The sequence below is a fragment of the Mesitornis unicolor genome, unplaced genomic scaffold, assembly GCF_000695765.1.
Source record: "Mesitornis unicolor isolate BGI_N332 unplaced genomic scaffold, ASM69576v1 scaffold26826, whole genome shotgun sequence".
NCBI lineage: Eukaryota > Metazoa > Chordata > Aves > Mesitornithiformes > Mesitornithidae > Mesitornis > Mesitornis unicolor.
Genome location: NW_010192066.1, coordinates 31,089 through 56,575, shown reverse-complemented (window position 1 = coordinate 56,575; position 25,487 = coordinate 31,089). Strand labels below are relative to the sequence as shown.

Below are 25,487 nucleotides of genomic sequence, written 5' to 3'. Positions count from 1 at the left end.
CCCGTCACGGTGACCAGGGGAGTCTGTCACCTGTTTTTCTCTGTGAAAAATGGAGGCTGGGGATTCACGGGTGTATTTCTTCTCAAGCTGGGCTGCCTGGTTTGTGTGTGGTAATGGACTTGGGGCTGACATGGAGAACAAGCAGAGCAGTGTGTGTGCTGTGATGCTACGTTTCGAGGTACAGCAATATTGAATTGCTGGTGTTTGCAGCTCTCCTCCAGGCAGCTCCATTCCCAAAGCTTTAAGCTGAAGTGTGAAATGTGGCTGAAGTATTACAGAGCAGATACCAACTTTTAAAAAGTCTGTTACTCTTCCCGTTTTAGATGATCTTCCAGGTTTTAACACAAATATGCCTGTGAATTGAGACAAAAATGACTTTTACGCTGATATTTTGCCTGTGTCTTCACTCACATATTTGTGAGTAATACCCCTGAAAGCACAGAAGCAGCTCACCTCCGAGCACAGTCTGTAGCCTCCTTGCAGTGGTAGACTCGGCTGGGAACGGCCAGTGGAGTTTGAACGCTTTGGATGCTGCAAGGCAGCCATTCTTGAAGGGATGCTATTATAACTTCTGTTAGGCAAAAGATTATTCAGCCCCTGTTAGAGAGGCTTTTTTTATCTTTACTCTTTATGATGTCTAATCTGTGCACCCAGTGGAGAATCTGCCTAAACCTTGGATTTGCAGTGACATTGAAATTCCCTGCTGGCTCTGTGAAGAGGTCTGTGCCCATTGGCTTGTGGAGAAACGTGTTCCCTCCCTTCTTGCTCTACTTCCTTGCTACTTTCTCTGGATCTCTGCCTGCCCCTCCTGCTGGCATTCTTACTCATGCTACTTTGCAGGAGACTTGTCTTTCTGTAGAGTTCAGGTTTACAGAGACTCTCAGCTTAGGGAGCATCTGCCTTTACTACCTGGAGCAGCACAGTGAAGCTGGGAAATCTATTGAAAACTGTCACTGGCTCTCTATTTAGAGGCTCAGGAACCTCCTCTGCATGTAAAGGATTGGAGAGTGTGCTTGTTTATGGCTTAGAATAAACTAACACCAACATCTTCCAGAAATCTCTGTGCTTAACAGATTCTTTTCAGTTAGAAGCGGAGAGTCACATCTTTTCAGACTGGTTTCCAGTTGTGGGAAGTGAGGTTTGCACAGAAAGACACAAATGTTGCCCTTAGGAAGGAGGACTTCAGCCTGGCTGGAAGTAAAGCATGCCTATGCCTGCCGACTGTATGCCAGACCTCCTAAGGAAGTGTGACAGCAGGTGATTTGATGATACACTTTCTCTTCTGTGGATACATCAGTGGTGAGGTATGCTGCAGACCTGTCACAGTGGGCTTCATGTGTCCATCTGGTGACATCAGTCTTAACTTAGTGGAGAATGTCACGTTTTATCTTCTCAGATACAGTGATCATAAAAGCAAGAGAGTTCTGACAAATTGCAGAGTGTATTTTCAGCAGTGAGTTTGGGACAAATGTTATTGTCATAATCAAAGTTGGTTTTGTTCATTAGAACTATGAGTGGGTGGTTCTCTCTAACAATATGTATGTTTTATTTCAATTCATCCATGTATGGAATGTCATGGTCTTGTATTGCTTGTTTTGGGTGATTTGGGAAATGAAAACATTTATCTAGTGCTTAACCTGCATTGGTATGTATTCCAATACATATAACACTATATATATATATATATATACACAATAACTGCTAAACAATTATCATTGATATAATAAAAAACTTGGTGTGAGAACAATCCTGTTTAAACTTGTCCAGGATGTTTAAGAATGTGAATTTTATTTTATATTTAAGCCTTATTTGTATCAATGCCTGTACAGTTCTTCAAAAAAACACTTGGACTGTACTTGTTTCTGTTGCTATGTTAAGTGGTTGCATTTTTTGCACTGTATTTTTGTATACTAATTGGTACGTATGTATTGATTACCCTTGTCCTTTTCCATTGGACTGAAACATGGAAAAAGTAAAGAACACCTATGTCAGTTGGTGCCTCTACTCAGTATAACCTAAACTGTTCTAGATTCTCCCAAAGTGATACCTGATAGCCTTCAGCAGTGGCTTAGTTCAACTGTTGCCTTGCTGCCAGGTGATTCCTGTCCTAGTGTGTAACACCCGCAAGCCTCAAGATGAGTAATGTAAAATTAGTATCATCTGCACCGTCAGTTTAATGGAGGTATGTGGAAAGGAGCAACAGGAGCTACTGGGTACACCTGGCTAAACAGCTTGATGGCAAATCGTTCTTCTGGAAGCGCAGTACTGTGCTGTTCTCTGCTTTCCCTGACTTTCTGGGGTCACTGAGAAGCCAGAGTTCTTTATGATGTGAAAACTTGAAGATGGCTGTTTTGCACAGAGGTGAAGAGGATGGGGGTTGTGCTGGAAGCCGTGCTATAGCAGCATTGACTTCTTGTCTGGCGCTCTTGCTCTGAGCTCCCCAGAGGCTGAAGTGCCCAAGTGTGCAGTAGATCTGTTCTTTATGACCCCTGTTGTGCATTCAGAAGTGCTGCAGCTGTGTAATTCAACACACATATGGTGCAGACAGGCTTTCAGAATGTATGGATGTACCCAGACGTTAGTGTGGATCTAGTACTGTCTGTACCTCCTGCCGTTAGTCATAGCATCTCTGCAAGTCATGCACTCTGTGCTGTACTTTAAATGAACAAAAATGCACTCGAGGTTTTGATTGGAACAAATCTGTGCCGCTCAGCGGTCCTGCAGCGAGCAAAATTGGTGTGTTAATGATTGTGAAACCCTGGGCCAGAGCAAGTTCCTCTTGGATGAGCGGTCATCGTTCATAAACAACACAACTGTTAAACGTTTGTTCTTTAGCTGTTTCTCATGGACTTGGTAGTCCAAGTAGTGTGTTTTCCTAATTTGTCTCAGAACTGCGTGACTCTTGTCATGATACCCCTCTTTCCTCCAAATGTGTCCCCACGAAATTCAGCTGGGAGAGAAGATCATGGAGTAATTTATTTCCAAGCTGGGCTGGGCTTTGCAGAGCCATAGCAGGTGACCTGCAGCTCCAGTAAAAAGTGAGACTTACACTGACTTCGTGTTTTGAATTGGTATATTGATAATAGCACATGCATTTATTGCTGGGAAATGTTGAAGTTGCATAATGATATATATGAAAGAAACATGTGAGAAATCTCTTGTGAGCAACTTTGGGCACCAGGGAGTTGGCAAACACACAAAGTGCCTTTCATTTTTCTTTTGGGTACTCGCCATGCAGCTTGAGCTGGAAATCTGCTTTGAAATTTCTGCTACCTGATTATAACAGTGGCCATGCTCTGAAGTTCTCATGTGGTATGAACTTGCTCTGTAACTCAGATTTTTCTGTGAGGGTGTGGTATGACCATGGGTTTGTTTTATACCAGCAGGGTTTTTTGCTGGATCAGATACCACCTGTCTATATCACACTACGTATTACACTAGTTCTTAGGTTGGATCGGGTATTTTCAGGATCCAGCATTTCTTCCTTTGCAGCTCAAGCTCCCGAAGGGGAGCTCTGGCTCATTCAACCAATTGTGACTGTCTGTTCCTGATCTGATGTGAAACAAATACTGCTGAGAGATCTTGTAGTGCAAACATCAGTGTTTGCAGTCCTCAGCCTGAGAAGCTGTAGAGTGGTTCTGGACAGAGGGCTGGTGAGTTGTTCACGTATGTGTGTGTGTATACACACACACACACACACATATATCTATATATATAAAGTTCTGTGTATGTATACACATCCATACGTATACGCACACACAACTCTGTATATTGCTTCTTGATAGCAACCAACTCACTGTGACTTATTTTATTAAGCCTTCAGAGGAGATTTGGCTGTTGTAACACATGCCTGCTGCGTCTGTGGACCACATTTAATAGAAAACATTGAAAAAATAAATGGAGTCTCTGGGGCCTATTTAGAGACAAAGACCTAGAATTTTAATTCTGCCCCATAATACATGTTTCCAAGAGCTTGAGAAGCATGACAAGCTATTGAAGTTTGGGTTTACCTATTCTGCGTACATGAAGTTTTCTCTGAATGGGTGCCAGTAGCTTAAATATTTCAGAGAGAGAAAAATAAAAGCCCAAATCCATGTCCCTGACCTTATAGCAAGAAGGGCTTCTGCTACTACCTACCTTGAATTGCTTCTGTCTTATTTTTATAGCCATTGAATAGCAGAAGAGTCTTTTTGCTTTGCCATTGTAAAACTGCTCACCTTCATTGCTGCCATTAGGTTCTCGTTACGAAATCTCAGTTGAAGAGAACAGAACTATTAGAAGAAATGCAGAAATTTTTGCAATTCTGAAAATTCAGATTTGGGAAATGAGTATTCATTGCAAATAATTATTCTTTCAGATATATCCAACTGCAGAATGGCTTATGTGCACTTTTAATTTCGGATTTGAATTACCTGGATGGTGCCCCAGCTGCTTTATCCTCAGAGGAGGAGGAGGAAGACAGTGACGAAGATGAATCTGAAGAGGAAAGTGATGAAGATGACGACTCGGGAGCTGAGATCGAAGATAGCAGAGAAGGTTATGATGATGAAGACTGTGATGAGGAGGATGAGGGTGAGGACAATGATGGAAATAATGAGGATTTCAATGATCCTGATGACAGCGAATTAGAAGAGCTAGCTGAAAAGGAAGAGACAAGAAAGAGAGGCTGTACGGAAAAGCAGGTATGTACTTAAAGCTGTAGAGTGGGAAAAGTAGAGAGAGCTTTCTTGTGTTCTGAAACTTTGTGATTGGGCATTTGAACCAGACCTTTTTTTATTGTGTCTGTCCTGATTGATTTGTACTTCTGTCATTTTGCTGAGGTGTTTCTTGAAGCAGCTTTCACTGAGTGTTGTGTTTTCCTTAGTCTGCAGCAGCCCTCTGTGTTGCTGTCGGCAGCTTCTCTGATCCCGAAGATCTGCCTGGATTAGCACACTTCCTGGAACATAGTATGTATCTGCTCCTGTTTCATCTTCTCCAGCTTCAGTGCAAAATGAGTGCTATCTAGCTCTGAATTTCTGTAGCATTTTAGTATCATTTCGTGTTTCAGCTATCCCAGAATTTATTTTCATTAGTTCAATACATTTGTGATTTTATAAAAATACCGACTTAGTAAGGAACTTTTAATATGGGGAAGGTGTCTCATACCCTTTGACAGGCTATGCATAACGTATATTAACATTCTTTGTTACCCATTAAGTGTGGGGGGAAAATATGTTACTTATGGCTTCATAAACAAGGCTGGAGCTACAGACCTTTATCTCTCTAGTAGAGGATGATGAATTTGTAATACAGGTGCAGAAACCACATGAAGTTTCTGACCAGGTGTATCTTAAAATACTACTCTTGACTGATTGCTACCAGTCATGCCTAGAAAGGTGCTGTCATTCCCAGTCTGTCTGGGCCTTCTGTTAAAGGAAGATTACCCCAGTTATTGGCCATGTTACCCAGTCTGTCGCTATTTTGTAGTTAGTCTCTGCGTGCGAGCTGTAGGTAACGCTGCGCGAAAAGGGGTTGCTATAGCTGCAATTGGGAATAACAAACTCATGTCATCCTGGTGATTTTGCTGATTGTTGCTCCAGTGGTTTTTATGGGCAGTTTGAAGTACCCAGATGAGAATGGTTTCGATGCGTTTCTGAAGAAGCATGGGGGCAGTGACAATGCTTCGACTGACTGTGAGCGGACAGTGTTCCAGTTTGATGTGCAGAGGAAGTACTTCAAAGAGGCACTTGATAGGTAACTTCATATGAATGGTGATTCAGTGTTAATGAGTGTGTGTGCACGCCTTGGGAGCTTGGGTGTAGCTGCTTGGTTCTTCATTCTGGGATGATTAAGGCTGTTGCTGAACTTCCATCGGTACCCACACTACAACAGTGGATACTAAATATAAGGAAATACTGTTTCCCTTTGGGTATGTTGCTGGTTTTATGAGAAAGTGCTGGCGTAGCCACCGTGTGATTACGTAGGGTCCATGTGTAAGTCTAAATGCACATAGCTTTTTGATTGTTTTAGCACTCTTAAACTAGTAGCATTGATGACAGGAGAAGTCTTAGGCAATGTGACAACTGCTCAGAGGGGAAGTGCTCCTAGAATCCCAGTGACTCATCCCTGGAAATATCCTTCCTGATAGACTTAGTGAGTTTTCTAAATTACATTTTCTGTTTCCAAGTCTAATCCATCAGGGTGGGTGAGAAGGGGAGCCTTGAAAGTTATGACACAATGTGTGCTTCAGAAGGATCCATTTAACCCAATCCAAGTTACCCAGTGAAGTATGTATCTTTTGCTGGAAAGTATTTAACTTTTCTGCTGTAGGATATGTTGGGACAGCAGAGCTCCACCAGTTGTCATGGTTTCCTTCAGTGAGAGGAAATTACTTGTTCATGGGGGCATGGCAGCTGAGTATTCTTGATGCTGTGAATTATCTCAGGAAGAGAGCAGACTTTTCTGCGAGCTTATGTTGATCAAAATACATTCCTGTGATGACACCAAGAGCAAGTGTTTGCATATTTTACCAAGTGTTGCCTAAATTTCACTGTCCTGGGCCAAATTCAGCTTTCATTTGCAGATTAGTCCAGCTTTTTTAGATGTTTGGAAGTGTGAAAGAATCAAGAAAATGTAATTGCAATCTGTCACAACAGCTCCCTTAGTGGAGGGGAAACACTGAAATTAGGAGTTCTGTAGAGCAGCATGTCACACAAAGAAAACAAATGGATGGTGACGATGATTTCTGCTCACTCAAGCCCTTGTGGATCTAAAGAAATTAGAGACATCACCTTTCAGTAGCTTCCTCTGAAGCATCTGATACTGGTCCCTGTTAGAGCCAGGAGCCAGACTAGATGGAGCACTTGTCTGATCTGGTGTGATCATTCTTAGGATGTAAAGGCAGATAATCCTGTTCCTGTTAGTGTCATATCCTACTGCATTCAACCAATTCATTCCCGCTGTGTGGAGCAGGGAAGCCCTGCCCTTTGTTTTCTGATGGTATCACAAAACTGGCTTTTATCTTTCCTTAAGACAGTATAGGCAAGAATTACATCATTTGTAGTAAGACAAGCAGCTTTATAAACTAAAATAGTGGATGTTGGGTTTAATTCCTGGTTTTTTTTGCCCTAGCTTAATAGACACTAAAAAAAAGTATATGATTTTTTCTGTTTCTTAGGTGGGCACAATTCTTTATCCACCCGCTGATGATCAGGGATGCAATAGACCGAGAAGTCGAGGCTGTGGACAGTGGTAAGAGTATTTTTCCTGTGTGTTTAAGCCCATCTTCTTAAAGAAACAAAACCTGTTTTGTAACACTGTTTATTGGTTTCCATTTTGGACTACCCATATGAGCACTTCAGTCAAGTTCACCTAACTTGCCAGAGAGGTTAAGCTCTTCAATTTAAACTTCATGGATATCAGTGGCTGTTAGAGATAGACTAACTATGAAGTTGTTTCACAGAAGGAAATTGAGCCAGGCGTAGAAGTCAGTGTGAGTGTTCACCTGATTTTCTAGTATGTATTGAATACCTCCAGACTGCCTATAAAACCTCACTGTTTAAGAAAAATCTGGTTCAAATATTTATCCCAGGTCTCCTTCTTCATCTGTCTTTTGGCAAGGAGAAATGGGCAATTTGATCTTTGAATTCAATGTCAATATAAACGATTTGTGCCTTCACTTGCACTGCTTCCGTTGTGCAGATCACTTATATAAACGATTTGTGCCTTCACTTGCACTGCCTCCATCGTGCAGATCCACTCTTCCCTTGTAGTGACACCGCAGTAATGCGCTGCCCAGTAAATTTTGTCAGTGTGATGAACTGGCTGCAGAAGAACCCAGCTGAAGTAATTAGTTTACAGCTCTGTTATACATTTTTATTATGACCAGCAAAAACAGGAACAGGAAAATGCAGTTCAAAATGCAGAATCCTGTATTTAAATTAGTGTTAACTGATTGTAAAACTGTATTTTTTGGAAACTGTCTTGCTCAGTTTTCAATTTCTTACTTCATTATTAGGCCAGAAATTGTTCTGTGTAATATATGGGAGAAGCAGGTTTGTAATTGTTCTTTGGCCTTTTCTGCAGGGCCTGACCCTTTAGAATATTTATGGCCTTATGTTCTCATTAAATTTAACAGATTGAGAGCATCGAGACTGGACAGGGTGGGACATCACGTGCATCCCATCCTTGTCCCTCTCTTTACTTCTCAACGATGAGCTATGTTTTTCCTCTTCTCTTGACTTACGTTCACTACTGCTGGCAAATCCTGTTTCCTATCCCATTTCACTACTTAATCATATGTGAAAACAGATTCCAGGCTGCATCTGTGTGGTGTGTCTCCTTTTCAGTTTGGCTGAAGTTTTTGCTCTGTTTTGTTTTATGGGAACAAGACCTCACATTTTGATGCATGCCACTGCAAATTCTTTAAATTAACAGAATATCAGCTAGCAAGACCCTCTGATGCAAACAGAAAGGAGATGTTGTTTGGGAGTCTTGCCAAGCCTGGACATCCCATGAAGAAATTTTTTTGGGGTAAGTTCTGAATTTATAATATAAAGTGGTGATAATGCTTAAACTTCTAAAAGATGCACTAACATAAGGTATCTTATCACAGCAAACGCTAGCCTTGTTCAGAAGCATTAGAGCAATTATTAATTTTACAGTAAAATGATTGGGAACAAAAGCAGCTGTATACGTCTTAAGATACTTTGCGTTCTGGTACTGCTTTTTGCTGATGTTAGAGCTGAGTTGCCCTAGGCCTGCAATCATGTAACTTTGTTACTGTAAAGGTGGTGCTCTCTGAGTCATCCCTTGTTTTTTGCTATTAGAATTTCCTGGGAAAATAAAGCATTTCTGGGTTTGTGTCTAAGGAGGCTTTTCAAATTAAATAATTCACTGTTGAACTTGCAGAAGTAGACCTTCGTAGCCATGTGAGTGGAGCAGAAGGGAAATTTTTCCTTCCTCTCCTGTACAATACACAGTCCTAGCTCCCTCACCCTTGTGATGCTGGTGAGCATGTGAATGGGTAATAGAGTTAACCAGCTTTGAAAAGTAGATAATTTTTATAGAGTTCTGCAGTGACATACACTGAATATATTTTCCCCTCATTTCTCCTCCCTATTTTGCAAGTCCCATTGGTGAGGGAATAGCTGGCAACACACAGCGAGCTGTGCAGTACATGATACAGGTGATCTGATGATGCAGGAGGACTCTGTCCTCCCTTGTCATAGAAATATCAACTGTCCTTATAATAGGAACTAGAAATTGGAAGATGTTAAATTTCTGTTGCATATTTTTAATGTGCTTACCATGACTGGACTCAGTGCCAGGGGGTGAAAAGAAATTCTCAGTATATCTGGTCTTGATACAACCGGTGTCTATGTAACTGACCACCTTTAATGTTTACAGGTAATGCAGATACACTCAAACATGAGCCAAAGAAGAATAATATTGATACCTACACCAGACTGAGGGACTTCTGGCAGCGCCATTACTCAGCTCATTATATGACTTTAGTTGTCCAATCTAAAGGTAATGTCAGTTGTTCCTTAAAAACAGGCTCATTGCTGCTCTTGGTGTAGTACTTTTGGCACCAGTTTAGCTGTAGGCCAGGCCATGTTAGTGGACTGTCCAGTCCTGCAGGAGGGATTTAAATGTAGAATTTAGCCTGGTTTCCAAATGAGACTTGAGCAATTGTGCTGAGTTATTGTCATCCTGCCACTTCTTGAGAAACTTCTAACTGAAACTGTTGAATAGGTTCCAGATTAACGCAGAATGTAAAATCTCAAAGGTTTATTTGAAAAAGAATCTTGCAGGAATGTAGAGGCATTACTTAATGCTGCTGGTTTCTCTGCCATCAACAGTGAACCTCCACAGAAAACCATGTGGAGACTGAGACTGGGTTTCTCAGTTGTCTTGTTCTGTTTGGGGCTCTTCCAAAAGAGGTCTTGTAATAAAACATTTCTCTAGGAGGAATAGAGCTTCTAAGTTTTTCCCGATAGACTGAAAAATTCTGTGCAAATGGAACTGAGTTTCATTTCAGCAAAGAACTTCAGACCTATGGGTCGTTTCTGCTGAGAATGAAAGAAAGAAGTTTCTTGGAAGTTAAACATCAGTAGAGACCTGTGCCGAAAGTAAATAGTCGTGTGCATCCAAGTTAGGTTTGTGCTTAGGGCTTTTGTTGAATGCTAAAATGATTGCAATTCCCATCTGTGAAATGGAGGTGGTAATAATAGAGGTGGTAATTCTACTCCTGTGCTTTTCTGTCTAGACTGTAAAATGCTTAGGTCATCGAATGCCTCTGGAATCGTTGTTTGTGTAGCGATGGATTGTAGTGTTTCTTTCGGTGAAAAGCACAGGGGCTGATTGCCAGCCAGGTCTGCTTTGTATTTCTGTCTCTGTTAAAGCAAAACAAACTGTGAGTCCCACCCCTGCATTTTTGGTGTTATTTAGCATATACTGCATCACTTTTGGAATATAGGATGCTTGCTTAAACCAATGTAAAAACAGGAAACTTCTGGTTTATGACACCTTTCCTTTAGGAAAGAGGATGGGGAGAAGGAAGGAATTCTTAGCGCTATGGGACTGCATTTAGGTGTGAAACCTGCTGTGTGTATTCTGGCCATCGAGGGATAGAATGAGTCTAGCAAGTACTGGTGGTTTTGTAGATCCCCACACTGGTAATTGCCTTTCACAGTCACACAAGATACTGCTGAACTTTATATCCCAGTTGTAGCAGCCTGAGATTCTAGCGGTATATACAAAACCAGAGCTGTGGCCAAAGATGCAGTTCAGTGAATGTTAAGAATTGGCTCAAACCAGCGGCTTTGAAGCTTATGATTTAGAACTTCGCAATTTTACAGTATACTGACTTGCAGCCTCTTTAAATTAACTGAACTGGTGAGATAAGATAAAGAATTTGTCTTGGATCTTCAGGAAATTACATTTCTGGTTTCTTTGTTCTCTCCTTATTAGAAACACTGGATACGTTGGAAAAGTGGGTGACAGAAATCTTCTCCGAGATCCCAAATAAGTAAGATTCTTCTGATGTACAAAGGCATTGCGAATTATAAAATTATCTGTTCTTAAAATGACTGCTTTTAAAAGACATCCCTTACTGGAGAAGCTAAAGAAAATAACATTTCTTAATTAACATCCTTATCTAGAAAAAGAAATGGGCAACTTTGGAAATTAAAGACTGGCATGAATTGTTTCAGGAAAACTTTGTTATGCTTAACAGTTACTTGGCCTGCAAGCTGTGTGGTGCTAACTTGCAGCAGTGTCTGCTTAATATGTACTGATACCTTGATTTTATGATAAACCATTCAAACCGAGATCATAACTTTACATTTCTTAGCTTTATGTCAAAAATAATTAGCAGCAAAATAAATGAAGACTATGTGTTGAGTTTCGGTGTCATCCTTATGGTGGCAAGAGGTTAGAACTTGATCTTTTTTTAATAGTTTCCCCACAGTGTGCTGTCTAAAAAGGGAGTTTAGTAACTAGAAAAGCATTTTATTTCCCCTTTAATTTTCTTGTTTTGCAAGGTGTTTATTTCTGTGGCGCATGGAAATGCGCTTGTGAGTGTCTAATGCCTTACAGAGACACGTCGTCTCTCCCGACCCCTGTCCTTCTCGTTCCCCCTTTCCCACAAGAGAATCCACCAGGATTCTGTGAATCCAGGGCCAGCTCAGGGAGTTGTTACTGTGCTTGGCTTTCCTTTCCCTGCTACAAAAGCAAGCTTTTTATTGTTACTGCCTCAGACAGAAGGAACAGGAGTTGGTGGGGTATCTAAACCTTGGGTAATTACTCTGTTGTGCAGACAGAGTGCAAGTGAATGCCAGGTTGCCTTAGATTTTGGGCTGGGTGGATGCTGGAGTGGATCACGTCTTGTGATTATTTTAGTGTAACTTTGAGTCCTTGCCAGTAACATCACGCTTAAATTTTGCTTTTAAGTGGTTTACCCAAACCCAGCTTTGGCCATCTGACTCAGCCTTTTGACACACCAGAATTTCACAAGCTTTACAGAGGTAAGTAAAATAGGTTAGTTTAAATGTTTTGAATACATAGCTTCACATTTCCTCTGTGGGAGCCAGATACTTTGTAGAATAATTGTGTGGTTCTGAATAACTTTTAACCGTTCTTTCTCTATTATGTAAAATTTCTTATCTGTGGCTAATCCTGTATGATTTATATTCAATAAATTTATTTGTGTTCAGTTGTTCCAATCAGGAAAGTTCATTCATTGAGCATCACTTGGGCTCTTCCACCGCAAGAACAATATTACAGGTATGGTGGTGCTGCGTTTTACTTCTGTCATGTTCATGTTGCAAATAATTTGACTGTTACAACAGACTAAAGAACCTCATTGATTTGTGTTACAGATTGCTGTGGTTCAGCCAGGGGAACATTTTTAAATTAGTTAAACCGATGCAGATATGGTTCCTTTATATAAATTGAGTGGAATTGGTGCACAGCTGATTTAATGTCATTCCTCACTGACTCAGATCAGTCGTCATGTTCTGAACTCCCACTTTTTTTGGCTTATTATCCTAATGCTGCCTGAAAATGCAGAGCTTGCCATGAAGAGACAGACAGCGTATATTTTAGTCATTTGCCTAGTGATAGGAGTTCTTCCTGTGAAGTGTATTGCCTCCTGGCATTTAATCTCCTTCCACTTTTCTTTTAGGGTGAAGCCTCTTCACTATATTTCCTGGTTGGTGGGACATGAAGGCAAAGGCAGTGTTCTTTCTTTCCTAAGGAAAAAGTATGTATTTTTCAAGCATAGTTATTAAATGCTTTGCTATCATTAAAATAAAGGCAAACTCTGTTTTATGTATATGGGGTTTTTTTGTGTGTTGTTTTTATTTTTAAGGCCAAATCTGCCTTTTTCTGTCAGTGTTTTGTAGTAATATTCTTTAAATTTATGACAGACCCAGGTAAGAAATAAGTGGGTTTTGGTCTGTGATTCATGGATCAGCAGTATGTGGCTGATCTTTAAGTGATCTCCAAAAGGTAACTTAGCTTTTTCACTGGTTTTCTTAAATTCTGTATCCTGAGGTTCACATTTTTATGTTCAAAAAGCTTTGTGTAAGCTATAAATGGATTGAGAGCCATTGAAGTAAAGCTGTGATATGCTAATTGTAACTAAGCTCAAATAAAGCTGAAATGAGTAATTAGTAAGTACATTTAACTCTTGCATAGGTTTTGGGCTCTTGCATTATATGGAGGAAATGGTGAGACAGGATTTGAACAGAACGCCACTTACTCCATCTTCAGCATCTCCGTGACTTTGACTGATGAAGGTTACAAGCATTTCTATGAGGTATGGTTTATTGCAACTTGGTTATTTTACTGTTTTCCTGATGTCTGGAAGAATTAATCTGTGCCTTTCTGCCTGCAGGTGGCCCATGTTGTATTTCAGTATGTGAAGATGCTGCAGAAGAGAGGGCCAGATAAAAGGCAAGTGTTTGCCATTGCATCAGATATGTGTGAGATTGCCCTTATCCATCAGCCTTGTATTTGCAGTGTATGCATTTTTTGTGGAATTATTAGAGCATAAATGGTGAGTCAGTAGTAAAGCTCATCTGTGTGTTAATGTATCAGTTTAAAAAAATTAAAACTAATTTGCTACGTGTTTTATCTGACAGCTTTTTATCAGATTCTTGATCAATGTTGTGGAATATTGGAGGAAATCCACTTTTATCCTCTTTTCCCTCCTTTACAGAATATGGGAAGAAATACAGAAGATTGAAGCTAATGAATTTCACTACCAGGAACAGGTATTCATCCACTGTTTTGTGTTGATATAGGTAAACCATAAAAAGGATTTCTTTTTAATTTTGGCACAGATTTTCAAGGTTCTATTCAAACAGAAACGGATTATGCACTTAGTGAGGCTGTATTTTGCTGAAAGAATTTGTATTCAACGCTTAGAAATACTGTGACTTCTTCCTTAACTTAATTAAATGTCTCAGTTTTCATTCTCTACCTGCTAGGTAGGCTCTGTTTCAGTTTTAATCCTTAGGCCCTTGTGTGTGAACTTCTGTGCCCATTAACAGTGCTCTGCACATTGTTTGGGGCCTTTCAGTGTTTTTGCCTAATTTCGCTTTGTTTAAGCTGTTTTGGTGCTGCTGATTTCTGGGCCTAGAAAAGCAGTGTTGTGTGAAAGGTGTGGTTTGCTGCTGACCTGGCCTCGCAAAGGCCGGGGTGCTAATGACCCCCTTGTCTGATGCTGCGACAGTACATGGTTAAATGTAGTTCTGTGTCAAGTCTTCCCTGGCTTACTGAAATAGCAGTTAGCAAAAATCTTACTTGTTGTTATTAAAGATAAAGAAGGGAATGCAATTCAGATAATTTGGAAGCTTCACTTCATTGACTTTCTCACTGCTGCTACATTTAGCCATGTTCTGTTTCTTGTTAGGTAACTTGAGTTTTTTTAATGGCACTAAAATTTCATTTTGGGAATACAGATCCATATACAACATACATGGCTTGAAAGCATCACTGCAGTGTGTTGGTTTCTTTAAGGCACACAGGTGCAGGAAGGAGAAAAACGTTGAATAGGAAATATCAAGGTAGAGTTTTTTCCTTTCCAGATGCTCCAGGTATTTTCAGCCATTTAAGACCTGCCAGTCTGCTGTGAGCATCAGGATGTTAGAAATGTCGTTTTTAGCAAATCCTTGCATCTGTAACTCTGCCTTCAAAACAGCATATGGAGGATATTGAGTGTCTTGAGTGGCCTTTGAGTAACAGAAGTGGATTTGCAAGGACTGCTGCCAACATCCCCAAGTGATAGGCTACAGAGCAGTGTGCTCCTTTGGTAGGAACAAGTTTACACTGATTTACAAGTGCATTCTTTAGATGTCATGTGGTGACTTTTTTAGTGGAACACAACTTCTGTGAATTTGTTAGCAGAGTTCAACTATTACAAGATTACAGCAGGTATTACAGAAATATCTCTGATATTTCGAGATTCGCAGAGGAGCCCTAAGCATTAGGTACGGTTATGAAATATATTTAGTTTAATAACCGAAGGTAAATACCGTAACAGGCAGAGCAGACCACTCATGCTCAACCTATCTGCCTAGTCAAGCTCTTCTCAGAACAGAACACTGATATTTTAGTTTTCTGATGGTATGAAAAATAAGTTTGTCTATTTGCTTACAGACAGATCCAGTTGACTATGTGGAAAGCCTCTGTGAAAACATGCAGTTGTTTCCGAAGGAGGATTTTCTGACAGGAGACCAGCTCTTGTTTGAATACAAGCCTGAGGTAAATATTCTTTGAACTTCCATTACATGTTTTTGATGTCAGGAAAATGCAGGCATACTATATAATGTAGGCACATGGATAGGCATATGATCAGACATTGTACAGGCACGGGTTTTGTTGTAATTGAATCACTTTTTATACTCACAAGCAAATATCCTTTTCTTGTAAGCCTGTTATGTCTTGTTCTTATGTTCAGACTAAGAAGTTTTTGCTGGGTCAGGCAGAGCCGGAGTCGCCTTTGAACTGAAATATTGTCTTGAACTTGTAGGTCATTGCTGATGCCCTGAACCAGCTCAGTCCTCAGAGAGCCAACCTCGTTCTGCTGTCTGCTGCCAACGAAGGCCAGTGTCATCTGAAAGAGAGGTGGTTTGGGACGCAGTACAGCGTGGAAGGTAAAACTGCACCAGAAACAGAGAATGTCTGATTCATGCATTAGAGAGATTAAAAGAGTGACAACACAAAACACAACCACATGGAAATAGGGGAACGAACCCTCAGTGCTTTACCTACATCGTCATTAGGCAAATACTCTGTCCTGCCCAAAAAAATTGCTGTTCCTTGTTTGGTATCAGTTGATTCCCACTCCCTAGTCCACAATTGTTTTAGGAGTCAGTGATCCCAACAAACCCTCCACTTGGCTGCCATTCCGGTCCTGAACAGGGAAGAGAACACAACCAGTGAAGGACAGGGCATGTTGGTAGCTGGATCACTAATGCACTCAGGCTTGATTTCCTTTTTAATAGGACTGCTTCAGTCCTGCTCCAGGGGCGTTCATAGGAAGGGATTTAGAAAGACTAATGATGAACCAGGTGTCATGAAGAAACTGCTATTGTGCTCCGGATCTTCACAGAGATGGCTAAAAGATGAGATGACTGGCCTAGGAAATGGGATAGCATTACCTTCCTGTTGAACTAAATGTATTCCGTGTTTTTTAATAGATATTGACAAGCACTGGAGTGATTTATGGGCCAGTGACTTTGAGTTAAATCAGGATTTACACCTTCCAGAAGAAAACAAATACATAGGTAAGGCACCTGAGCGTGAGTGAAATCTCTCCCCAGAAATCTGAGAACTTCCTGTGGTTTAGAAACAATCCTTATTTCTGTCTGAACATCAGCCTGTTTTTGCAAATGAGAGCTCTGTTCACCCAAATTTTACTTGATATTCTTGTATTTATAAGCTTGAGAACTGAGTTTTTCTAAGGTGTAAACTTGCAGATCATACCACCATAACAGAGCAGGCCTCGCGCAATCAGTGAGGGTTAACACAGTGCTCCAGACGCCCTAGAAGAGCAGTTCTGCTTGCTTAGTCCTGCTGGTTTTGAAAGCATCCGAATACCATCTGGCTTTGTTGCCAAAACCAAATGAAAATAAACCCGTAACTTGTATGGATGGAGTGCAGCATCACCATTTCTGGACTGCTGTCTGAGCCACTGTTCTGGTGTGGAACTGAAAAATAAATGTTCTGTGGGTCCAGGAAAACATTACCACACACAACTGAGCAAACTGGGAGGGCAAAAATGGATTGTTGATAATTCTGAGGACTTTCATGCACGTAGTCTGGCTGTGTCTGTGAAACCACTGACTTCTGGATTCGGTTTGCTTTCTCTCATTGTTAGCCACTGACTTCGCTTTGAAAGTTGCTGACTGCCCTGAGACAGAATATCCAGTCAAAGCACTAAGCACACAACAAGGCTGTCTCTGGTACAGGAAGGATGATAAATTCAAAATCCCAAAAGGTAAATGCCTTAGGACTTTCTGAAAAATAGGAAGTTCCTGTTTTTACTGGCTGGGGTTTATTTGAAGGCAAATAACCCACGATAGTATTCACCTTGTAAACTCTGTTCACTGTCAGCTCTTCCACAGTCCCTTTGATATGTTTATCATGGTCACGTCCTGTCCGTTAGTATTCTGCAAAGCACAGCTTTGTGTTTTCTTTCGTATTTTGAAGGGAAGGTTTTGGAGTGAAAAAGAGAGGACATTTGATGATTACTTAATAAAAGCAAAGATGTGTTCTTGCAGCAGAGTGACCATTTTCATTGAACTCAAATTGTGACCAAAGAACAACCCAATAGGAATATATCTGAATTTAGAGAGCTGTCACTTTTTATACAGTTGCTCACTTCAGTTTCTCTTTCCCACAAGGTTATGTTCGATTCCATCTGCTCTCTCCATTGATCCAGCAGTCTGCAGAGAAGTAAGAATTCTTATCTTGCACTGTGACTAAATTCCCATACCTACTGAAAAACGATAGATTAATTTTAAACTGGAATGGAATAAGGCTTCCTTTTCTCATGCTCTTACACTTCCCTCGTGGTTTTATCTGTAGTTTGGCGAGAGTGGTTCTGCAGCAGGAGCAGGTGAAGAGACCAAGTGTTCGTTAGAGCTCCAGATCACAGCTCTGCAGGTCGTGGGCTAGCACGGCCATTTGTAACACATTTCTCAGTCCTTTTATCATAAGCCTGCTGAGACCTGTACAAGTAATGTTTTGGGAAAGCTTTTATAAATCTGTTTTCATCAGGACTTTGTTAGTTTGAACTCTGAATTGGCATTCAGGCAGTAACAAAAATCAAAGCACAACGTGCATTCCCACCTTGGAGAAAAATTATGTAAAGTGGGAATCTTACTCATTGCAAAGAATAAGTGAATGTTAAAACAATTGTTAAGTAGTGTTGTGTGCTTTCGGAACAAAGGGAAGCTTGCATTCTGTATTTCCAGGTTTGTTGAAAACTTCTTTTCAATCTCATTTTACTCAGGTATTCGTTTCTGTTGGTGGACTTCTTGTGTGTGCCATCAAACTCACTGAGCTTGATTTTTATTTTTCTTTTGTTCCTTGATTCTTTTTCTTTCTTTTTAACCCTCTGCCTTTTTCTCCATCCAGCATAGTTTTGTTTGATACATTTGTAAACATCCTTTCCCACAATCTTGGTGAACCAGCTTATGAAGCAGACGTTGCTCAGTTGGAATACAAGCTCGTGGCTGGAGAGCATGGCTTGGTCATTCGCGTGAAGGGATTCAATCATAAACTACCTGTAAGTGCTGCTGAGCTCCTACGTACTTCTACGCATGCTCCTTTTCAGCATACGTGCTTTTTCTCCTAGCAGCTGGAGCTTTGAATGTGTAGATGGGGTATTGTAAATTGGGAAATTTGTCTCTTCAGATACAGGATAATGCAGCAAATGCTTTTTCGTGTGCTTACATGTATAAAGATGTAGTTTTAGTCACCTGAATAAGTTCAGATTACTGACCTTAGGCTGACTGAAGAGATATCTTTCACTAATATCTCCATTAAGACTTGAACATTTTTTTCCATTAAAAGACCTATGGGTCTTCTGTGTCCATACAGAATGTGAGAGCCTCCCCATCTATAAGCTAAGGCTGTTTGCACACTGTGGAGAAGTGTATCTGAACGTACAGTTTGACTTTGGAGATGCAGCTTCTGAACATACTCATTTTGGGTGCAGCTTTTCCTTGCTGGCTTGCTAAGAACTTACCCGAGGACTGGGGGATCCCTGTTCCTGTTCTCTAAACACCAGCTGTGTAAGTCATGGCGAGCACAGATGGAGAGGACGTAGTGATCCCAGAGGAGAGAACCACCAAGCTTCTCCTCCTCGGGCTTTCATTGCAGGAGCTTGACTGGAGCTACAGCATCTGTCAGGCTCATTAATGTGAGGTTTAACAGGAGAAGCTGGAGGTGCAGATAGCGTAGTCTGCATGTTCTTTTTTAATGATGGATGCTGCTCTGTTGTGTCGCTGTGCTGGTCAGCTGTAACAGGAAAAACTGGAATATCTCATTCAGAAATGTTAGAGCTACAGGCAAGATTTGTTTCAGGAGAATGTGGAAACTCCTCTTCATCTGGGATATTGCGCTTATTTCGTTCACTTTCTAAAAATGCAGTCCTTTTGAAACTGACTGTAATTGGGTATAGAATTGTTCAGTGAAGAACACCTAACAGAACAGAGGATTGGGCTTTACTAACCCTGAACATCTCTTATGTTGACCAAATAATGAGGATTTTTTTACTAGGATTTTTTTATAGGATTAAGTTTCAGTTGGTTCTTTAAAATTAAAACAAACACAAAACCAGAAAGCACTGACTTAAAACCGTTTTCTTTGCAGCTTCTATTTCAGCTCATCATTGATTACTTGTCTGACTTCAGCTTTACTCCAGCGGTTTTTGAAATGATAACAGAGCAGCTGAAGAAGACGTACTTCAACATCCTCATCAAACCTGAGACTCTGGCCAAGTGAGTTCTGGGGAAGGGCAACAGTGGCTGCACAGCAAATGTGGAGGTTTGGCTGAAGAGCTCGGGAATCGCTGTGCTGTGCTTGGAGGCTTGTTCCAGGGTTGGCTTGTGGCTGAGAGAGCTCCAGCAGCTCTGCAACCAGCATATCACACGGGTCAGACTGGACACCCAGGTTGCTGCTGATCTGAAGTGACCTGTAGCCAAGAGCAGGTGCTGAGGGAGGCCTGGATCAGCCCACAGCGACGCTCCTGGGGACCGTCTTCCTGTCTCCAGAGTCAGAAATGGGATCTCTTCCATTAAAGAGCTCTTGACGGGCTGTGGTTTTGTTTTCCTTCTTGCACTGCAGGGATGTGCGTCTCCTGATTTTAGAACACGGCAGGTGGTCCATGATCGATAAATACCAGACGCTGATGAAAGGCCTTTCCGTCGAGTCTCTCTCGTCCTTCGTTAAGGCTTTCAAGTCACAGCTCTTTGTAGAGGGTCTTGTACAAGGAAACTTCACGAGCAGAGTAAGTACAGCTTCAGCTCAATCTTGTTCTTAACATGTGCTTGAACACAGTTGTCACGACTCCAGCACTCCCCTGCAGCTCACTGCCCTCTCTGTGCTGGCAGTCTGGAGGCTCGCTGGTACGGGGCAGCCTCACCTCAAACAGCTCGGGATGCGCCACTGGGGAGTCCATAGCTGCCAGTTTGAACAGAGGTTTTTTTCAGGAATTTGGATTTAAACTGCAGAGAGGGAAAGATGCGGTGGAAGTTGCCTGTAGCCTGTTGCCCCTGCTGTCCCTGGTTTATTGTTTGCTGTATTGTTGTATTTGATATTGAGAAATTGCCATGGTGGTGCTGCAGGAGGAGGCTTTCTTCACAGTATATTTGTCCTGGAAATTCAATTGCCTGCATGGTTTGGTCAAACCTCACTGAGGTCCAGTCGCTTTCAGTCTTGTCAGACACCTGCGATACTCATCCAGGTCTTCTGCCCTGGGGCTGGGTCACACATGGTCCTGCCAGGCTTTCTAAAACTGTGTTGTAATGGGGCTTAACTCCACGTACCCGGCGCCACCGAGTGCCCATGTGTGGCATGGGAGAGAAACCTCCTGCAGTAATGGTTTCTGCCAAGAAGTTTGTCTTAGCTGGTGGTGTCTGTCCTTTAACTGTTTAAAGACTCTAAAGAAAACACACCTCCTCCTGTGTGCACCCTTTGCTGTTGTGATGGCTGATGCCACCTCTGCATTCTTCTTCTGGAGATTTTACAGTGCAAGAAACTGCCTGGAGACTCTCTGTGCTTTGCCGCGTGGTGCAGAGGTGTCCAGAGGGACTTGGGATCAGGGGAGGGGCAGGGACAGAGGTGGCAAAACAGAGCTCGGCTTTCTTTGCTCGTGGGTCGCTTTCCCAAGCGGTGCACTGACGTGTGTGGCTGTGAATTGGGGTAATAGTTCTCTTCTGAATAAAACTTATATTTACACTTTCCCTCCTAGGAAGCCAAGGACTTTCTGAATTACGTTGTTCAGTGAGTATCTCTTGACTCTTGCACCACTCATTACATGGAAACTGTAATTGAGTTCAGACTCTTTTCTGAAGAAAGAGGCCGGGGTGGGAGCGATGCAGAAATCCTCTTGTCCCTTCCTGGGTACAGCACTGCTGGTGTTTGCAGAGGTGACTGCTCAGCATGGCAGTCCAGTCAGGACGCTGTTCTGGTCTGGGGAGGAGGGAGTGTGTAAATGCCTGGGTGTTGCGTTGGTTTTGGAGCGGCTGTTTGACACTTTGCTGTTTGTGCTCCCTTCAGAAAGCTCCAGTTTGCTCCCCTGGCCCACCCCTGCCCAGTTCAGTTCCGGGTGGTGGATTTGCCGAATACACATCTGCTCTGTAAGGTGAAAACTCTCAACAAAGGCGATGCCAACTCTGAAGTGACAGTCTACTACCAGGTAACGCGGTGCCTTGGTGTGTACTGGCCTGTTCCCTCTGGTTGCTACCGTTTGTCCTTGCGTCACAGCCTCGAGAGCAGGCTCTGGACAGGGGGTTACAGAGTGCACAGAAACCTTGTGTAAGCACTCACCTGAGCCCAAGAGGCTAAACCCAGGGGGGCTCTCACAGTGTGTGGGGTTCCCCAGAACCAGCATCTTCCCCTCCTGGCTGGTGCTGGCAGCTGGGTTTGTGCCCTGGGGATCTCCTCGTGCCCTCAGGGTCCTGGGCTGAGCCCTCCCCTCTCTTCTGGAGGCCACATTGAGACCCCCATTGAAAACAAGAACTTTCCAGCTGTCCCTGCTGTGAATTGTGATTTGGTGCTGCAGGCCACAACTGTCACCTTGGTCTGAACTGTAGCATTTCACTCCATGAAACCACCCTGAATTCTGCATTTTCTTTCTAGTCAGGTGCCAGGAGCTTAAGGGAATACACCCTCATGGAGCTGCTCGTGGTAAGTCAGTGTTTGTCTCTCCTAACTCATCAAAGCATCTTCCCTGAAAGCAGTGCCTGGAGCTAGGATAAGGCCATGGGGCTACATGGTACAAAGAGGTATCTGTGAGCAGGTGTCTTGCTCACGCTGCTTAAACTTGTGTGTGTTTGGGACAGGATCCCCCGGGTGCTGTGGTGATGGTCAGCATTGCAGACTGTTCCTGTAGCTACCGACTGAACACAGAGAATTCAGTGGGTGTAGCTGGAAAGGCAGCACTTCAGTTGTTTCACGCTGTGATTGCATTTCTGTATGGAGCCCGAGGGGTGGCTGCAGAGCAGCATCGCTTCTGCTGTAACACATCTGTGCTCTGTTTCAGATGCACATGGAAGAGCCTTGCTTTGACTTCCTGAGAACCAAGCAGACCCTCGGGTGAGTTCATGGTGCAGGACCATTCGTACGCACCTGCTTTTGCTCTTCCCTGGTATTCGTGCTCTGGAACCCCTCACAGTGGCCAATTCCCACGTTATTGTAATGGAAACAGCAACAGAAACAAAGCTAAGAGCCGCCATCCATACAAGCTCCTGGTTTGCTTTTGAACAGTGAAAGAACTGCATCTCTTACCAGTGCTTTAACTCAGAATTATTCAGCATCAGGTTGTTCCTTCCACTTCCCAAATCAGCTCCTCGATCCCCAGGGCTGTTTTCACAGCGGCTCTGTGGTGCACAGCAGCCTCCCTGGGAGGCTCCCTTCTACCTCGGGAAACTGGAAGCAGCTTTTTTCAGCTGCAGGTCTGGGACTGTTTGAACTCGTTTGCAGGAACATAAACACGAGGGGTCTGCCAAGCTTAAAAGGATTTCCTGAAAATGAGAAAACACTGAAGTGCAGTGATGCAGGAAACAAAGGAAAAAAAGACTTGAGGATTTTTATATCTAAAGTACCAGCACTGTTTTACCTTTGTTTGTAGTATGTCCTGTAAATGAAAATGTGATTTTGCTTGTGGAATAACTTTGTTGTTTCCCTTTTTCCTTTTCTTTTTTTAGCTACCACGTGTACCCTACCTGCAGGAATACGTCTGGGATTCTTGGCTTCTCAGTCACAGTAGCAACCCAGGCAACTAAATACAAGTAAGTGCTCTGTGGTTCCTATGTGACCGTGTTTGCATGTCGTATTTTGTGTACAAGTGGTGAATCCAGCTGAGCAGTTATTACTGAGAGAGTTTATCTTCTTCTTGCTTGGTTTGATGAGGTCACAGCTGACTTCACTTTGCTGTTGCTTGAGCTTTCCTGGGCACTTGCTCTCTCTCAAGAGTTCACACCTCTTTCAGGCCATGGAGTGGTTCTGGTTTTTCTGTGGTTTGTGAGGGGGAGTTACGCAAGCCAAGCCTGTCCCAAACCTTCCACGGTCATTTGCAGGCCGTGCTGCTACTTCACCCCATGGTTTCTTTCGCTGCCTGATTTAATTATTTACCTCTCCTCTAGTTCTGAATTGGTTGACACGAAAATAGAGGAGTTCCTTTCTTGCTTTGAAGAGAAAATCAAGCATTTGACTGAAGATGCTTTTAGCACCCAGGTAAACCTTGATCTTGAAAAGCTCTGCCTTGAACTGCTGAATGACACCTAAGCTGGAGGACTTGGTTACACATCTGCTTATTTGTGAGGCTGTCTGGACAAAAGACTTGCTTTTAAATCCTCTGTTCTGCAGTCATGCTCTGAGCACTGCTCTCTGGCCATTCACAGCTAAGTTTGAAAGCAGTGAATACCTGGTTGATGTAATTTGGATTTTCTTTCAACTCCAGTGAATGTGATGGTAAATTAAGGTAGTTTAAAGCCTTTGAAATAAATCTCATTGGTTTTTTTTTTTTCAAATGTAGGTTACAGCTTTGATAAAACTTAAAGAATGTGAAGACTCCCACCTTGGAGAAGAAGTCGACAGGAACTGGAATGAAGTTGTGACACAGCAGTATCTCTTTGACAGGCTCGCCCGGGAGGTCAGTGGTCCCTCGCTGTTGTTGGGTGACACCAAACAGAACACGTACACGCTGCTTCTTGCAGCAGTTTTAAATGCAACACATAAATAGGAGGATTTATGCTACCAGTGACACCAGTTCTAAAGCTTCATGCTGTTTTAAAGCATTATCTAATGGGATCTTGTTTGTAGAGAAATCATTTTTGTTTAAATTACTTGAATCACCGCTGTGCTACTTACACCTCAGTCCTGTGGGTTTCAGATCGAAGCTCTGAAGTCTGTTACAAAATCAGACCTGGTCACCTGGTTCCAGGCTCACAGAAGGAACAAGAGGAAAATGCTCAGTGTCCACGTGAGTGTTTGCCAAACTTCAGTGACCTCGGAGAGCCCGGGAAGGGTTGGGGAGAAGAGCTCTGTAATCCAGCTCTTCATGTGGCAGATATCCTCATTACTGTTCATATTTTCTACATTTCTAATGATTATTGTTATTTGGATTGCATTTAAGTATTTATATTTAATTGTCAGGGCAGATGAACACTGAAGGAGATCCAAATTCTTAGGAGTTCAGAGTCAAATTTCTTTTTTAACTTTTTTCCAGGTGGTTGGATATGGAAAACATGAAGGGGACTCGGAGATCGCAGCTGTCTCAGAAGCACCAAGTTCTTCATCTGGTGAAATACCTCATCTTATTTTCTTGCCCCCATCCTCTGTGATGACTCACGTGACTTCCATCAAGGACATCAAAGCTTACACGTCAACTCTGAATGTTCTCCCTTACCATAAAATATTAAAATAAAATTGACGCCTGGCCCCGCAGTGATGTGCAGTGCAGGTGCGTTCTCCAACACAACCCTTACAAACCTCTTTGTGTTAGAACAGCTCTAGTGGTAGCTGGGATGAAGATGTCCATTCAGATCCTGGACATTTCCAGCCAACCCTTCTCATTAATTGCCCAAGTTCATTAAGATCAGGCACAGCCTTGATTTCCAGCTGGAGCAAAGGGAGAGTTTCTGCCCCTGCAGCAGGAGATGCCAAGTTCTCCTCTCCGGCTCTCTGACAGGGGCATGCACTGCGTGTTTTTGTTCAGACCATCCCATGGATCGTTCCTGCAGTGCGGGAGCAGTTGCAGCTCCTCAGAGAAAGTGTTCTGCAGTTGTGCTGGAGTTAGAGTGGGTGGGAGGAGGAAAAGCCAAAAGCTTCAATCTGCTGCCTTTGAGTTTTTCTCTATGTGCAACAGAGACAAAAGTGAGATGAAATCAAGAGCTAGATTTAACAGGAGAAGGAACTGCAACCATTCTTTAACTTCAAGCAAAAGCACAAAAATGCAAAGATTCCTAAAGTGCTGGTGAGCTTGCAGAGGCTGATGTGAACTCCAGGAAAACTCTACGAGTTCATCACCTCTGTTAAGAAGCTGGTTGAGCTGCAAGGATTCGGGGGGGAAATAACACCACTACATTTCACATAAAACAACTGCTCATCACTCAGCTGAAAAAAGTCTTGCTGCAAAGGTTTATTATGAAATAAATAAAAAGTCCATAAGAGAAGTTTGAAAAAATCTATTTTATGAAGCTTTAAGATGCATTGAGTAGAATTATCTAGGGTTACATTTTAATCTCAAAATAACAAAGTTATTT

General features: G+C 42.3%; 1 protein-coding gene across 1 annotated transcript; it reads left to right on the top strand.

Annotated features, from left to right (window-relative positions):
* Positions 1-4,357: 4,357 nt before the first annotated feature.
* Positions 4,358-24,669, top strand: NRD1 (nardilysin (N-arginine dibasic convertase); the record flags this gene model as incomplete). Its single annotated transcript, XM_010186960.1, has 30 exons — positions 4,358-4,682; positions 4,865-4,946; positions 5,580-5,733; positions 7,157-7,230; positions 8,416-8,511; positions 9,388-9,510; positions 10,954-11,011; positions 11,935-12,008; positions 12,198-12,267; positions 12,668-12,745; positions 13,183-13,303; positions 13,382-13,440; positions 13,706-13,760; positions 15,148-15,252; positions 15,521-15,644; positions 16,191-16,277; positions 16,871-16,990; positions 17,397-17,448; positions 18,133-18,283; positions 19,372-19,499; positions 19,846-20,008; positions 20,972-21,003; positions 21,280-21,418; positions 21,862-21,909; positions 22,265-22,317; positions 22,929-23,012; positions 23,367-23,457; positions 23,759-23,875; positions 24,116-24,205; positions 24,452-24,669. Coding segments are annotated over 30 exons (3,151 nt in total), but the record flags the coding sequence as incomplete, so codon positions are not given.
* Positions 24,670-25,487: the final 818 nt, after the last annotated feature.